Below are 16,460 nucleotides of genomic sequence, written 5' to 3' on the forward strand. Positions count from 1 at the left end.
TGACTTGACAGCTGTCCAAAAGACGACCATTGACACCTTGCACAAGGAGGGCAAGACACAAAAGGTCATAGCTAAAGAGGCTGGCTCTTCACAGAGCTCTGTGTCCAAGCGCATTAATAGAGAGGTGAAGGGAAGGAAATAATGTGGTAGAAAAAAGTGTACAAGGAATAGGGATAACCACACCCTGGACAGGATTGTGAAACAAAACCCATTCAAAAATGTGGGGGAGATTCACAAAGAGTGGACTGCAGCTGGAGTCAGTGCTTCAAGAACCACCACGCACAGACGTATGCAAAACATGGGTTTCAGTTTCGAATTCCTTATGTAAAGCCACTCTTGAACAAGACACAGCGTCAGAAGCGTCTCGCCTGGGCTAAAGACAAAAAGGACTGGACTGCTGCTGAGTTATATTCTCTGATGAAAGTACATTTTGCATTTCCTTTGGAAATCAAGGTCCCAGAGTCAGGAGGAAGAGAGGAGAGGCACAGAATCCACATTGCTTGAAGTCCAGTGTAAAGTTTCTAAAGTCAGGGATGGTTTGGGGTGCCATGTCATCTGCTGGTGTTGGTCCACTGTGTTTTCTGAGGTCCAAGGTCAACGCAGCCGTCTACCAGGAAGTTTTAGAGCACTTCATGCTTCCTGCTGCTGACCAACTTTATGGAGATGCAGATTTCATTTTCCAACAGGACTTGGCACCTGCACACAGTGCCAAAGATACCAGTACCTGGTTTAAGGACCATGGTATCCCTGTTCTTAATTGGCCAGAAAACTCGCCTGACCTTAACCCTATAGAAAATCTATGGGGTATTGTGAAAAGGAAGATGCGATACACCAGACCCAACAATGCAGAAGAGCTGAAGGCCACTATCAGAGCAACCTGGGCTCTCATAACACCTGAGCAGTGCCACAGACTGATCGACTCCATGCCATGCAAAAGGAGCCCCAACTAAGTATTGAGTGCTGTACAGGCTCATACTTTTCATGTTCATACTTTTCTGTTGGCCAACATTTCTAAAAATCATTTTTTTGTATTGGTCTTAAGTAATATTATGAGATACTGAATTTGGGATTTTCATTAGTTGTCAGTTATAATCATCACAATTAAAATAAATAAACATTTGAAATATATCAGTCTGTGTTTAATGAATGAATATAATATACAAGTTTCACTTTTTGAATGGAATTACTGAAATAAATCAACTTTTCGATAATATCCTAATTTTATGACCAGCACCTGTATACTATTAATTCACTCTACCTTTAGATATGGCAGGTATGGCAGCAATATACATAATAGTGTGACCTAGCAGCAATTTGTTCAAGAAACACTTTTTTGTATAAACTGCTGCTAGTGTATGTTGTTGCTTTATTTTGTAATGAACTCTCTTCTTCTCTCACTATGTAGTTGTCAGGTGCCATGTCATAACAAGTTCCTTGTGCAGGATGACGCTGTGTTATTCTGTGCATTTGACACATAAAGCTTGAAACATCACTTTAATAGTACAGTATTCTCCAAGAACACTTTCTAGATCTATATGGACACAGTTAATATTGCAAAAAACTACCTGAAATTATGAGCTACAGATGAATAGAACAATATGTTTATAACGTTAAGAGACCATTACTAGCTGGATTGTGGTAGTTATAATCTCTTTCTGTTTCTCTCTGTCTCTCTCTCTGTATCTCTCTCTCTCTCTCAATCATCCCTTTGTGTCGGCTGAACCCCTAATAGGGACAGACAGGATGCAGGAAGGTTCTCGGAGTGTGCGCCTGTTTGAGTGTGTGTGTGTGTGTGTGTGTGTGTTGGACACCGGAAAGGACACTGCTCCGGCACAAAGGTCAACATGGGAGAGGTTCACTCCCAGAATGCTCTGTGTTTCTGAGGGTGGGTGGGTGGGTGAGAAACTGAGAAAAGAAAGAGGATGATATGGAGAGAAAGAGTGAGAGAGGGAGTGAGGAGGGTAGGGTGAGTGCAGGTGGAAAATACACTGAATATAATTATAAACACAACACTTTTGTTTTTGCCCCCATTTATCATGAGCTGAACTCAAAGATCTAAGACTTTCTCTATGTACACAAAAGGCCTATTTCTCGCAAATATTGTTCACATATCTGTCTAAATCTGTGTTAGTGAGCACTTCTCCTTTGCCGAGATAATCCAACCACCTCACAGGTGTGGCATATCAAGATGCTGATTAGACAGCAGGATTATTGCACAGGTGTGCCTTAGGCTGGCCACAATAAAAGGCCACTCTAAAATGTGCAGTTTCACAGTATTGGGGGGGTCCGGGTTGAGTCTGAAAACCAGTCAGCATCTGGTGTGACCACCATTTGCCTCACGCAGTGCAACATATCTGATCAGGTTGTTGATAGTGGCCTGTGGAATGTTGGTCCACTCCTCTTCAATGGCTGAGCGAAGTTGCTGGATATTAGATGGACCTGGAACACACGGTCATATACACCGATCCAGAGCATCCCAGACATGCTCAATGGGTGACACGTCCGGTGAGTATGCTGGCCATGCAAGAACTGGGATGTTTTCAGCTTCCAGGAATTGTGTACAGATCCTTGCAACATGGGGCCGTGCATTATGATGCTTCACCATGAGGTGATGGTCGTGGATGAATGGCACAACAATGGGCCTCAGGATCTCATCACGGTATCTCTGTACGTTCAAAATGGCATCAATAAAATGCACCAGTGTTCGTTGTCCATAACACATGCCTGCCCATACCATAACCCCACCGCCACCATGGGCCACTCGATCCACAACGTTGACATCAGCAAACCTCTAACCCACACGACGACATACACACTGTCTGCCATCTGCCCTGTACAGTGATAACCGGGATTCATCCATGAAGAGAACACCTCTCCAAAGTGCCAGACGCCATCGAATGTGAGTATTTGCCCACTCAAGTCGGTTACGACGACGAACTGCAGTCAGGTTGAGACCCCGATGAGGATGACGAGCATGCAGATGAGCTTCCCTGAGAGGGTTTCTGACAGTTTGTGCAGAAATTATTTGGTTATGCAAACTGATTGTTGCAGCAGCTGTCTGGGTGGCTGGTCTCAGACGATCATGGAGGTGAAGAGGCTGGATGTGGAGGTCCTGGGCTGGTGTGGTTACACGTGGTCTGTGGTTGTGAGACCGGTTGGATGTACTGCCAAATTCTCTGAAATGACTTTGGAGACTTATGGTAGAGAACAGCTCTGGCAACAGCTCTAGTGGACATTCATGCAGTCAGCATGCCAATTACACGCTCCCTCAAAACTTGCAACATCTGTGGCATTGTGCTGTGTGATGGAACTGCATATTTTAGAGTGTACTTTTATTGTGGCCAGCCTAAGGCACACCTGTGCAATAATCATGCTGTCTAATCAGCATCTTGATATGCCACACCTGTGAGGTGGATGGATTATCTCGGCAAAGGAGAAGTGCTCACTAACACAGATTTAGACAGATTTGTAAACAATATTTGAGAGAAATAGGCCTTTTGTGTACATAGAGAAAGTCTTAGATCTTTGAGTTCAGCTCATGATAAATGGGGGGGCAAAAACAAAAGTGTTGCGTTTATAATTTTGTTCAGTGTAAGAGTGAAGGTTGAAGAAATGGTCACATTCCATGAAGTCCACAGTTCAAATGTCAAAATATGCTTAATCTTTTGTACAAAGGCAAGAACTTTGTGGCAAATGTATATTTCACAGTTTTACATGCTGATGGACTTTTTGTTGTGATTGTGTGTTACAGCCACATTAGTCACAGACAGGCAGTTTCACTGTCAACACATTTCTAATGAGGTCTAAATGCTCTTCTCTGAAGACACTTAACGTTCTATTAGCATCTCAGCCTGAGTCTGTGAGTTTCTGTCTGAGCGATGTGTCTTTGTGTTGTAGTTCAGTGTGTTAATAATGTTTGTCTCGGTGTGTGTGTGTTGTAGTTCAGTGTGTTAATAATGTTGGTCTCGGTGTGTGTGTGTGTGTGTGTGTGAGTGATGTGTCTTTTTGTTGTAGGTCTGTGTGTTAGTAAGGTTTTTCTCGGTGTGCGTGTGTGTTGTAGTTCAGTGTGTTAATAATGTTTGTCTTGTTGTGTGTGTGTGTGTGAGTGATGTGTCTCTGTGTTGTAGGTCTGTGTGTTAATGTTTTTCTCGGTGTGTGTGTGTGTGTGTTGTAGTTCAGTGTGTTAATAATGTTTGTCTCAGTGCGTGTGTGTGTGTGTGTGTGAGAGTCTATGTGTTAGTAATGTTTTTCTCGGTGTGTGTGTGTGTTGTAGTTCAGTGTGTTAATAATCTTTGTCTCATTGTGTGTGTCTGTGTGTGTGTGTCTGTGTGTGTTTGTAGATCTGCTTTAGGACACTTGAGTGTTCACAGAATCTCCTTTTAATTCTGTCAGTTGGACTGGACCACCTCTATGAATGTCCCTGCCAGTACTCAGTGTCTGAGAGCTTTCCTGTCAGGATGTGTGTGTGTTTGTCTGTGTGTTGGTGTGTGTGTGTGTGTGTGTGTCTGTGTGTGTTTGTGTGTGTTTGTGTGTGTTTGTCTGTGTGTGAGTGTTTGTGTGAGTGTTTGTGTGTGTGTTTGTCTGTGTGTGAGTGTGTGTCTGTGTGTGTGTCTTTGTGTTTGTCTGTGTGTGTGTGTTTGTGTGCGTGTGTCTGTGTGTTTGTCTGTGTGTGTGTGTGTGTGTGTGTGTGTGTGTGTGTTTGTGTGTGTCTGTGTGTGTGTCTGTGTGTGAGTGCACCTCCAGACAGTCATTATTAGTGTCCAGATCATAATTACAGAGCAGCTGTTAGATCTGTCGATGACATCACCCAGTACAAAAAGGCCTTATTACAACTTCCAGCTTACCTCTTGGCTCTGCACGCTTTGTCTTCCTGTGCATGTGTGTCTGTCTGTCTGTCTCTGTGTGTCTGTCTGTGAGTCTGTCTGTGTGTGTGTGTGTGTGTGTGTGTGTGTGTGTGTGTGTGTGTCTGTCTGTGTGTGTTTGTCTCTGTCTGTGAGTTTGTGTGTGTTTCTCTGTGTGTCTGTCTGTCTGTGAGTCTGTCTGTGTGTGTGTGTGTCTGTCTGTGTGTGTGTGTGTGTCTGTCTCTGTCTGTGTGTGTGTGTGTCTGTCCGTGTGTGTTTGTCTCTGTCTGTGAGTTTGTGTGTGTCTGTCTGTGTGTCTGTCTGTCTGTGTCTCTGTGTGTGTGTTTCTATTTGTGCTTGTTTGTGTCTGTCTCTGTCTGTCTGTGTGTCTGTGTGTCTGTGTGTCTCTGTCTATGTGCGTGTCTATCTGTCTGTCTGTCTGTGTCTGTTTGTTCATATGTGTGTGTCTGTCTATATGTCTGTCATTAACCCCATAATCCCCAGCCCTCTCTGTGTAGTCATTATCCCCAGCCCTCTCTGTGTAGTCATTATCCCCAGCCCTCTCTGTGTAGTCATTATCCCCAGCCCTCTCTGTGAAGTCATTATCCCCATTATCCCCAGCCCTCTCTGTGAAGTCATTAACCCCACCCTCTCTGTGAAGTCATTAACCCCATTATCCCCAGCCCTCTCTGTGAAGTCATTAACCCCACCCTCTCTGTGAAGTCATTAACCCCATTATCCCCAGCCCTCTCTGTGAAGTCATTAACCCCACCCGCTCTGTGAAGTCATTAACCCCATTATCCCCAGCCCTCTCTGTGAAGTCATTAACCCCAGCCCTCTCTGTGAAGTCATTAACCCCATTATCCCCAGCCCTCTCTGTGAAGTCATTAACCCCATTATCCCCAGCCCTCTCTGTGAAGTCATTAACCCCATTATCCCCAGCCCTCTCTGTGAAGTCATTAACCCCACCCTCTCTCTCCCTCTCAGCTTTGAAGAGATCCTTCGATGTGGATGATGTGGACGGGCTTCCTCCCTTTTCCCCCTCCTCCCCTGTACCCTCACCCCTCTCCCCCACCTCCCTCATCACCAAGACCAATGAGGGTCGCGGGCACGCCACCTCAAACCACAGTTCCTCCTCCTTCCGTTCTCGGATCAGTCTGGGTTCGAACCCCAGTCCGGTCCAGAGTCCAGTGCTCAAACCCCGCATTGTCTCCAGCACGTCCTTCAATCGTGGGACGATGAACAGACCCTTCTTCCAGAACAACGGAGGTGGCGGGGGGGGCATCGCCAGGGCTTTGTCCTTCCAGAACAAGTTCAACCCTAACGGCTTCTCATCATCTGGCCCAGGGAGTGACAACGAAAGTCTTCATAGTTCCTCCTCCAGTCTGGAGTATTTTATCCAGGGTGGAGGAGCACCTCCAGGCAAGCCCGTGTCTCTGTCCTACTTCAATAGCCCACAGACAGAGCATCATCCTGGGCAGCAAGGTGGAGATGGCCTGGGGATGAAGAAGTTCTCCTCCCATGGAAGTGTTTTCCACTCTGAGCTGGAAGCTTCAGATCCCAGGGGGACCAGCCACGGGTCCATGCCCAGCCTGGACCTCCGGAGTGCAGACGTGGGGGGTGGGGTGATGGGCTCAAGGAGGGCAGGGGGTGGAGCTGTGAAATATGGCAATGCCAACGTGGGGTGGAACGGGGCGTCCCAGCGCCACAACAACAGCCCCAATCAAAACCACTGCAGCTACCAGGCCCTGCCTAAACCCAGAGAGGCCCAGCGCCTCAACAAGTTTCCCCTGGATTTGGAGAGCCTGGTGGGGGTGGCCCAGCCCAGCTCCACGTCCTCTGACACCCCCAGACCTCCCCTGAGAGCACACTGTCCCAGCAGCCACTCTGTCTCGGCCTGCTCCTCCCCCTCCCTCAGCAGCCTGGACAGCTCTAGTGGTGACCTCACTCCTGTCCCCCACTCCCTCCCTCTCTCTTCCCCTGCCTCCCCACAAGGAGCAAAGCCCGTCCCGGAGGTGAGCCGGTCCCCAGTTCCACTGCCCCCGGCCCAGACCCCCCAGCTCAACCTGCTCTCCCCCAGACCTCCCCCAGCCACCGCCCCCCCACAGGAAGACACCAGGGAAAGCGTGGGTTCCATCCTGCAGAGGATTGCGTCCTTCTCCCGTCCCGATGCCGCAACTCCGCCCATGACCCCGCCCACCAGGGTTCCGAGTGTCGCTGGTGTTCAGAGCACGGTTGGCCTGAGCAACGGAGTGAAGAAGGACAGCCCAGCGACCAGGATGATGATGATGAAGGATCAGGAGTGTATACCTGTGGAAGACCAAGGTAGGACAGTACTGAGTGTGTGTGTGTGATTATACTGGAGTGTGTTCATGTACGCTCAGCAAGTGTGTGTGAGTGTGGAGACGTGTGTGTGTGTGTGTGTGTGTGTGTGTGAGAGTGAATATGGTTATATGTGTGAGTGTGGTGATGTGTGTGTGTGTGTGTGTGTGTGTGTGTGAATATGGTTATATGTGTGAGTGTGGTGATGTGTGTGTGTGTGTGTGTGTGTGAGTGAGGACATGAAGAGATTAGTATGACCAGTCTATTGAAGAAGTCTGTGAGGAGGATCAATGGCGGCAGGTGGATCAATACCATTAACTAATAAACACACAGTCAGCAGTGACAACAACAATCCACACTGCTGTCAACCCCAGGTCCCTAAACACACAGCTGTCATCCCTGGGTCCCTAAACACACAGCTGTCAACCCTGGGTCCCTAAACACACAGCTGTCATCCCTGGGTCCCTAAACACACAGCTGTCAACCCTGGGTCCCTAAACACACAGCTGTCATCCCTGGGTCCCTAAACACACAGCTGTCAACCCTGGGTCCCTAAACACACAGCTGTCATCCCATGGTCCCTAAACACACTGATGTCAACCCTGGGTCCCTAAACACACAGCTGTCAACCCTGGGTCCCTAAACACACAGCTGTCATCCCTGGGTCCCTAAACACACTGATGTCAACCCTGGGTCCCTAAACACACAGCTGTCATCCCTGGGTCCCTAAACACTCAGCTGTCAACCCTGGGTCCCTAAACACACAGCTGTCAACCCTGGGTCCCTAAACACACAGCTGTCAACCCTGGGTCCCCAAACACACTGATGTCAACCCTGGGTCCCCAAACACACTGATGTCAACCCCGGGTCCCCAAACACACTGATGTCAACCCCGGGTCCCTAAACACACAGCTGTCAACCCTGGGTCCCTAAACACACAGCTGTCAACCCTGGGTCCCTAAACACACAGCTGTCAACCCTGGGTCCCTAAACACACAGCTGTCAACCCTGGGTCCCCAAACACACTGATGTCAACCCTGGGTCCCCAAACACACTGATGTCAACCCCGGGTCCCCAAACACACTGATGTCAACCCCGGGTCCCTAAACACACAGCTGTCAACCCCGGGTCCCTAAACACACAGCTGTCAACCCTGGGTCCCTAAACACACAGCTGTCAACCCTGGGTCCCTAAACACACAGCTGTCAACCCTGGGTCCCCAAACACACTGATGTCAACCCTGGGTCCCCAAACACACTGATGTCAACCCCGGGTCCCCAAACACACTGATGTCAACCCCGGGTCCCTAAACACACAGCTGTCAACCCTGGGTCCCTAAACACACAGCTGTCAACCCTGGGTCCCTAAACACACAGCTGTCAACCCTGGGTCCCCAAACACACTGATGTCAACCTTGGGTCCCCAAACACACTGATGTCAACCCCGGGTCCCCAAACACACTGATGTCAACCCCGGGTCCCTAAACACACAGCTGTCAACCCTGGGTCCCTATACACACAGCTGTCAACCCTGGGTCCCTAAACACACATCTCAGACACTGTACTGGAGGGAGGGGGAAGGAGAGAGAGAGAGATGGGGGTGGAGGGGGGTGGAAAGACGGAGTGTGAGAGGAGAAGAACAGATGAATGACTGGTCTCTACAACACTGATAACTAGGTAAACAGTTAATAGTTAAATGCTTCAACGGGGTCTCTGTCAACACCACTCAATGGTAACTTGAACCATCCGTGTGTGTGTGTGTGGATCGGTGTGTGTGTGGATCGGTGTGTGTGTGTGTCTTCCACATATCTGGATATATTTTAATAACATTATCTTTGTCAAACATTATCTAAAACCTATCAATTTAAAGTCAACATTGGTTGAGCATAAGCTAGCCTGGTAAGGGGGTTTATAATCTGGTGGTTTGTTTATAACAAAGAGCAACTGAAGGACTTTTTGGCACTATCTTCCTTGTTTTGTCGTTGGCTATTCCGATGGCCTGGTGGTCTGAGAGGAACAATAACACACACACACACACACTCACACAATAAAACATCCCAACACACTGGTCATAGCCTGCACTCATGGAACCACATCTGTCTTTTAACAGCTCTGTTTAGATTAGCATCATGTTGAGGTTTTGTCCACATGGAACGTGTTAGCTGTCCACCTCCTCTTCCGTCTTCCTCCTCAACTGTTTCTCTATTCACCCTGATTCGCCTCTCTTTCACAACAAGGGATCAACAACTGTCTTCAGCGTCAGACATTTTGGGGAGAGTTTTAAGGGTTAATATTTGGAAAAGAGTTAAGGTTAGGCAGTCTTTCTTATTTATAGGTTCAGACTAGTAAAGTTCAGGCTTAAAAGCAAATCTGAAGTAAAATAGCAGTTTTTCTCGCAACGGTTGGAGAGCAACATCTGTGTGCCCAGATGGCTTATCATTAAGTCCTGCCCACTACTGGATTGAGCTGAGTCCCCCCCTTTCACCTGAAGAATCCCCTCTATGTACCTCAAACCTGAAGAATCCCCTCTATGTACCTAAAACCTGAAGAATCCCTTCTATGTACCTAAAACCTGAAGAATCCCCTCTATGTACCTAAAACCTGAAGAATCCCCTCTATGTACCTAAACGCTGAAGAATCCCCTCTATGTACCTAAAACCTGAAGAATCTCCTCTATGTACCTAAACACTGAAGAATCCCCTCTATGTACCTAAAACCTGAAGAATCCCCTCTATGTACCTAAACACTGAAGAATCTCCTCTATGTACCTAAAACCTGAAGAATCCCCTCTATGTACCTAAAACCTGAAGAATCCCCTCTATGTACCTAAAACCTGAAGAATCACCTCTATGTACCTTAAACCTTTTCCATTTAGAAGGCAATTCATTTATTATTTTTCCATATGTTTGTGGGATAGGAGAAAATAACCAGATTAATCAGATTGGACATTTCAGGGCTACCACAGAACTGTGCAGCGCCTGTGATTCGCTGATGAACAGTTTGAGAACCGCTAGTCTTGCGGGTGCTTTCATTCAGAGCAACTTTCGGTAGTGAGTGTATACTTTTTTTATGTACTGTCCTCTGTTTCATTCTGTTTTCTCTCTTCTCTCCTTTTGTAAGGGAGTGCGTGTGTATGTGATTGATGATCGTCCCATGGGGGGGGGGGCAGTGAACTATAAGGACCCCAGAGGTACATGCTTCCATGCCTGACTGAAATGACAACATGTTAAGGAAGAAGGAGGATGTGAAAACAGAGAGATAGGAGAAAGAGATAAAGAGAAACAGAGAAAAAGGCTGAGAGGGAGGGAGCGATGGGGGGAGGAAGAATGTGGTGGAATGGTAGACAGGGGAGGGAGGGGGAGAGACCTGATAAAGACATGGTTTTCTGAGAGAAGAGGTTGAAGACTGTACTTCATGGTTCCTAATCTCTTGGACCATCTGTGTAAACACCAAGGTGCCGTAGATCTGGAATGATTCAACATGAGATATGTGAGATAACAAGCAGCATTTCTTCTGGTGCTCCCGGACCAATCACAACTTCTCAGGTGTTAGCATTACTTCGGATCACAACTTCTCAGGTGTTGGAAATGACTTATGGTGCTTTTGGATCAATCACAACTTCTCCGGTGTTAGCATCTTTTACATTTGTGAATGGTTTTGTGAATGGGGCATTGGATGAAGAACTAGCAAAGAGCAGAACTATATTCATGGATTAACAGAGACTGAGCTATCGCCCTGTAACACATGTTAGCCATGTGCCTGTGCTGTGTGTGCCGTAGCTGTTGTATGTTGTAGCATGTTTTCCCTGTTGGGTTGTTTCTTCTGATAGATACACACGCACAGAAGAGCCCACCATGTTGCCTAGTCCCCCTGCGGTCATTGTGTCATCTATCAGACCGTGATTGGTCGACAGCTGTGTTGACTGCTTGATGGGATTGGCTAGTCTACTTCCTGAGTTTAGGAACAGGAAGTGTTTACATGGTTAGGGATCATAGGTCAGGGTTGAAGTTGTTTGGAACTGTCTGACGTTAATGTTCCCTTTGGTGATTCATCACATCAGGATTATAAAGCACCACCAGGAAGGGGGAGCTCTACTATGTCACATGGTCACTAAGATGTCCTGGAGGGCAAAGGTGTGGATGGATACAAACTCCTGAATCACACACCTCTTGTTGGTGCATATAGCTTTTGACATATGTAAGTTTCCCCTTGGTGGGGCAAAGTCACTGGGCAGGTTCTCACTATGATGTTGAAGTTTCAAGTTCAAGTTTCAAGGTTTATTTGTCAAATGCACTGAACAACACAGCGCCCTCCTGCACAAATTCTTGTGACATGGCACCTGACAACTACGTAAAGATATACTGTAGATTAAACTGATCAATCTAGTTACCCCTACTAACCCATCTAGTTACCCCTACTAACCCATCTAGTTACCCCTACTAACCCATCTAGTTACCTCTACTAACCCATCTAGTTACCCTTACTAACCCATCTAGTTACCTCTACTAACCCATCTAGTTATCCTTACTAACCCATCTAGTTACCCTTAATAACTCATCTAGTTACCTCTACTAACCCCTCTAGTTATCCTTACTAACCCATCTAGTTACCGTTAATAACTCATCTAGTTACCTCTACTAACCCATCTAGTTATCCTTACTAACCCATCCAGTTACCCTTAATAACTCATCTAGTTACCCCTTCTAACCCATCAAATTACCCTTAATAACCCATCTAGTTACCCCTACTAACCCATCTAGTTACCCTTAATAACTCATCTAGTTACCCCTACTAACCCATCAAATTACCCTTAATAACCCATCTAGTTACCCCTACTAACCCATCTAGTTACCCTTAATAACTCATCTAGTTACCCCTACTAACCCCTCTAGTTACCCCTACTAACCCATCTAGTTACCCTTAATAACTCATCTAGTTACCCCTACTAACCCCTCTAGTTACCCCTACTAACCCCTCTAGTTACCCCTACTAAGCCATCTAGTTACCCCTACTAACCCCTCTAGTTACCCCTACTAACCCATCTAGTTATCCTTACTAAACCATCTAGTTACCTCTACTAACCCCTCTAGTTACCCTTAATAACCCATCTAGTTACCCTTAATAACCCATCTAGTTACCCTTAATAACCCATCTAGTTACCCCTACTAAGCCATCTAGTTACCCCTACTAACCCCTCTAGTTACCCCTACTAACCCATCTAGTTATCCTTACTAAACCATCTAGTTACCTCTACTAACCCCTCTAGTTACCCTTAATAACCCATCTAGTTACCCTTAATAACCCATCTAGTTACCCTTAATAACCCATCTAGTTACCCCTACTAACCCATCTAGTTACCCCTACTAAGCCATCTAGTTACCCCTACTAACCCATCTAGTTACCCTTAATAACCCATCTAGTTACCCCTACTAACCCATCTAGTTACCCTTAATAACTAATCTAGTTACCCCTACTAACCCCTCTAGTTACCCCTACTAACCCCTCTAGTTACCCCTACTAACCCCTCTAGTTACCCCTACTAAGCCATCTAGTTACCCCTACTAAGCCATCTAGTTACCCCTACCAACCAGAGACCTGGTAAATCCAGCCCTCACCTTGCCTTCTTATGTAACATACCACCTATGGTAGCTTCTCTAGTATCTCAATGTGGAACTCCAGTTTGCTTTCCTAAATGTTTTTCCACTCCTATCTTTTCATTGCCTTCTCTTCTGTCCTGTCTTCTCTTCTGTCCTGCCTTCTCTTCTGTCCTGCCTTCTCTTCTGTCCTGCCTTCTCTTCTGTCCTGCCTTCTCTTCTGTCCTGCCTTCTCTTCTGTCCTGTCTTCTGTCCTGTCTTCTCTTCTGTCTTCTCTTCTGTCCTGTCTTCTCTTCTGTCCTGTCTTCTCTTCTGTCCTGTATTTGCTGTTTCTCTTGAGTTTCTTTCTACTGATTTTTACTACTTTCTACTTTTTTTCTTATGACTGTTTTCTTCTCTTTCTCTCCTCTCTCTCTTTTCTCCTCTTCCTCTCCCTCTATTGCTCGCAGTTGGGTTAAAGCAGACAGATGAAACCACGCCAGAGTGTCACCCTGCTGAATGTAATAAACAAACACAAACAAAAACAAACACACGCCTCTCATGTGTTGTGTTGTCATGACCTTTTATAGGAGGGTATTTTTAGTCTTTCCACCCCTTACTCAGCTGTGTGTGTCCTGTTCCTGAATCTGTTTCCTGTTTCCTGTGATAATGTGCACACACGCGCGCACACACACACACTACTCCCTGAGTACTTCACTATGCAGTGCACCAAACTACCACACTACTCACTATAAAGTGCAACATACTACCACACTACTTCCTGAACACTTCACTATACAGTGCACCATACTACCACACTACTTCCTGAACACTTCACTATGCAGTGCACCATACTACCACACTACGTCCTGAACACTTCACTATGCAGTGCACCATACTACCACACTACGTCCTGAACACTTCACTATGCAGTGCACCATGCTAGCACACTACTTCCTGAACACCTCACTATGCAGTGCACCGTGCTACCACACTACTTCCTGAACACTTCACTATACAGTGCAACATACTACCACACTACTCCCTGAATACTTCACTTTACAGTGCAACATACTACCACACTACTCCCTGAATACTTCACTATACATTTCACCATAATACCACACTACTTCCTGAACACTTCACTATACAGTGCACCATACTGCCACACTACTCCCTGAACACTTCACTATACAGTGCACCATACTACCACACTACTCCCTGAACACTTCACTATGCAGTGCACCATACTACCACACTACACCCTGAACACTTGAACATTCTGTCAGACTGTTGTTAGATAATATGTCCATAGCTGCTAATGAATGATCCCTGTTTAACTGTTCTTTGTGAAGACTGGAAGTTGAAGGCCACTGTGCCCTCCACTCTGGGAATGTTCTTCATGAAGACCGGATGTTGAAGGCCACTGTGCCCTCCACTCTGGGAATGTTCTTCATGAAGACCGGATGTTGAAGGCCACTGTGCCCTCCACTCTGGGAATGTTCTTCATGAAGACCGGAAGTTGAAGGCCACTGTGCCCTCCACTCTGGGAATGTTCTCCATGAAGCCTGGAAGTTGAAGGCCACTGTGCCCTCTACTCTGGGAATGTTTTTCATGATGACTGGAAGTTGAAGGCCACTGTGCCCTCTACTCTGGGAATGTTCTTCATGAAGACTGGAAGTTGAAGGCTACTGCGCCCTCCACTCTGGGATTGTTCTCCATGAAGACTGGAAGTTGGAGGCCACTGTGCCCTCCACTCTGGGATTGTTCTCCATGAAGACTGGAAGTTGGAGGCTTCTTTGCCCATAATGCAGTTTAAACAGTTGTTGAATGACATTTTAAAGTGAAATGTGTTTGCTGTTCTTAATGTGCTTTCAATGTAGGACACCACTGTTAATGAGATATCAGTAGCAGTTGGTTTTCCCTGTGTAAATAAAATAAAATATTTAATATATCAAAGTCAAGTCAAAGTCAAAGTGCACCGATTAATATGCGTCTTTCTAAACAATGAAATGTTTGTGACATGACATGTAACATCGATGTAGTAATTAAGAAATACATAAACAAAAATAATATCAGAATATACAACAGTACAACAATATGTAACAGTAGGGACGAGAAGCAATTTTTAATTATGTAGAAATGGGAATATTGACAGTATGAATAGAAATCTTCAATATTATAAATATAAGTCTTGTAGTGCCTATAAATGGATACATTTAAATCTGATAATGTACATGAATGTATACAGAGAGTGACCAGAGCATATGAAGTGTTCATGTGATCAATAGACCAGTGTTGGTGGTTGAGGAGCCTTATGGTCTGGGAGAAAATACTGTTTGTGAGTCTGGAAGTGTGTCCCCTGATGCCATAGCCTGGGTGGCTGTAGTCTTTGATGATGTTCCGGTAACATCTACCAGACGGCAGCAGTGTGAACTGACCATAGCCTGGGTGGCGCAGTGTGAACTGACCATAGCCTGGGTGGCTGTAGTCTTTTGTGATGTTCCGTGCTTTCCTTAGGCATTGTGTATGGTAGTTGCCTTGCACAGAAAAGAGATGGCAGTGGATGATGCACTCCACAGACTTCACCACCCTCTGGAGGGACCACCCAGTGGAGCAGCTGCCGTACCAGGAAGTAATGCAGCCTGAAAGGATGCTTTCAATGGTGCACCTGTATAACTTGGTGAGAGTTTTTACAGACATGCCAAACTTCTTGAGTCTCCTCAGTAAATATAGGCGTTTTGGGGCAGTTTTCATTGCTGAGTCTGCTTGTTTGGACCAAGTCAGCTAATCTGTGATGAACACACCGAGAAACTTGAATTCGAAGACTCTATTTCAGCTCCATCGATCTGTATGGGGGCGTGACCCCCACTGCCGCTTCCTGAAGTCCACGATCATCTCCTTAGTCTTATAGACGTTAAGAGAGAGGTTGTTGACCAGGCAACATGTTGCCAAGTCACTTACCTCCTCTTTGTAATCCATCTCATCGTTGTTGGAGATGAGTCCCAGGATGGTGGTGTCATCCATGAATTTCAGGATGGTGTTGGAGCTGTGTGTGGCCACGCAGTCATGCATGAACAGGGAGTACAGGAGGGGACTGAGTACGCAGCCCTGGGGGGCTCCAGTGCTCAGGGTCAGTGTGGAGGAGGTGAGGTTGCCTGTTCTCACCACCTGGGCATGGGAAACATTTGTTTACATTACCAAAACAAATGGATATTCAGCAACACCAATGAAAAATAAAAAATAATTAAAGATAACACATAACAAAACAGTTAAATGTAATTACCTTTATTGGCATGTGCTCATGTGCACATATTGCCAAAGTAAAATCAAAATGTTTCTCTCTGTCTGTGTGTCTGTCTGTGTCTCTGTCTGTGTGTCACTCTGTCTGTGTCTCTGTCTTTGTGTCACTCTGTCTGTGTCTCTGTCTTTGTGTCACTCTGTCTGTGTCTCTGTCTTTGTGTCACTCTGTCTGTGTCTCTGTCTGTGTCTTTGTCTTTGTGTCACTCTGTCTGTGTCTCAGTCTGTGTCTTTGTCTTTGTGTCACTCTGTCTGTGTCTCTGTCTTTGTGTCACTCTGTCTGTGTCTCTGTCTGTGTCTCTGTCTTTGTGTCACTCTGTCTGTGTCTCTGTCTTTGTGTCACTCTGTCTGTATCTCTGTCTGTGTCTCTGTCTGTGTCTCTGTCTGTGTCTCTGTCTTTGTGTCACTCTGTCTGTGTCTCTGTC

At 46.1% G+C, this 16,460-nt stretch overlaps 1 protein-coding gene across 1 annotated transcript in view; it reads left to right on the forward strand.

Annotated features, from left to right (window-relative positions):
* sept12 (septin 12) overlaps positions 1-16,460 on the forward strand; it is a 108,046-nt gene that overhangs the window by 20,182 nt on the left and 71,404 nt on the right. The window contains exon 2 of the mRNA XM_034295071.1: positions 5,829-7,166. Within this exon, the coding sequence (XP_034150962.1) occupies positions 5,829-7,166 (1,338 nt within the window). The remainder of the gene's footprint in view (positions 1-5,828; positions 7,167-16,460) is intronic.

The sequence above is a fragment of the Esox lucius genome, chromosome 11 (genome assembly GCF_011004845.1).
Source record: "Esox lucius isolate fEsoLuc1 chromosome 11, fEsoLuc1.pri, whole genome shotgun sequence".
Taxonomy (NCBI): domain Eukaryota; kingdom Metazoa; phylum Chordata; class Actinopteri; order Esociformes; family Esocidae; genus Esox; species Esox lucius.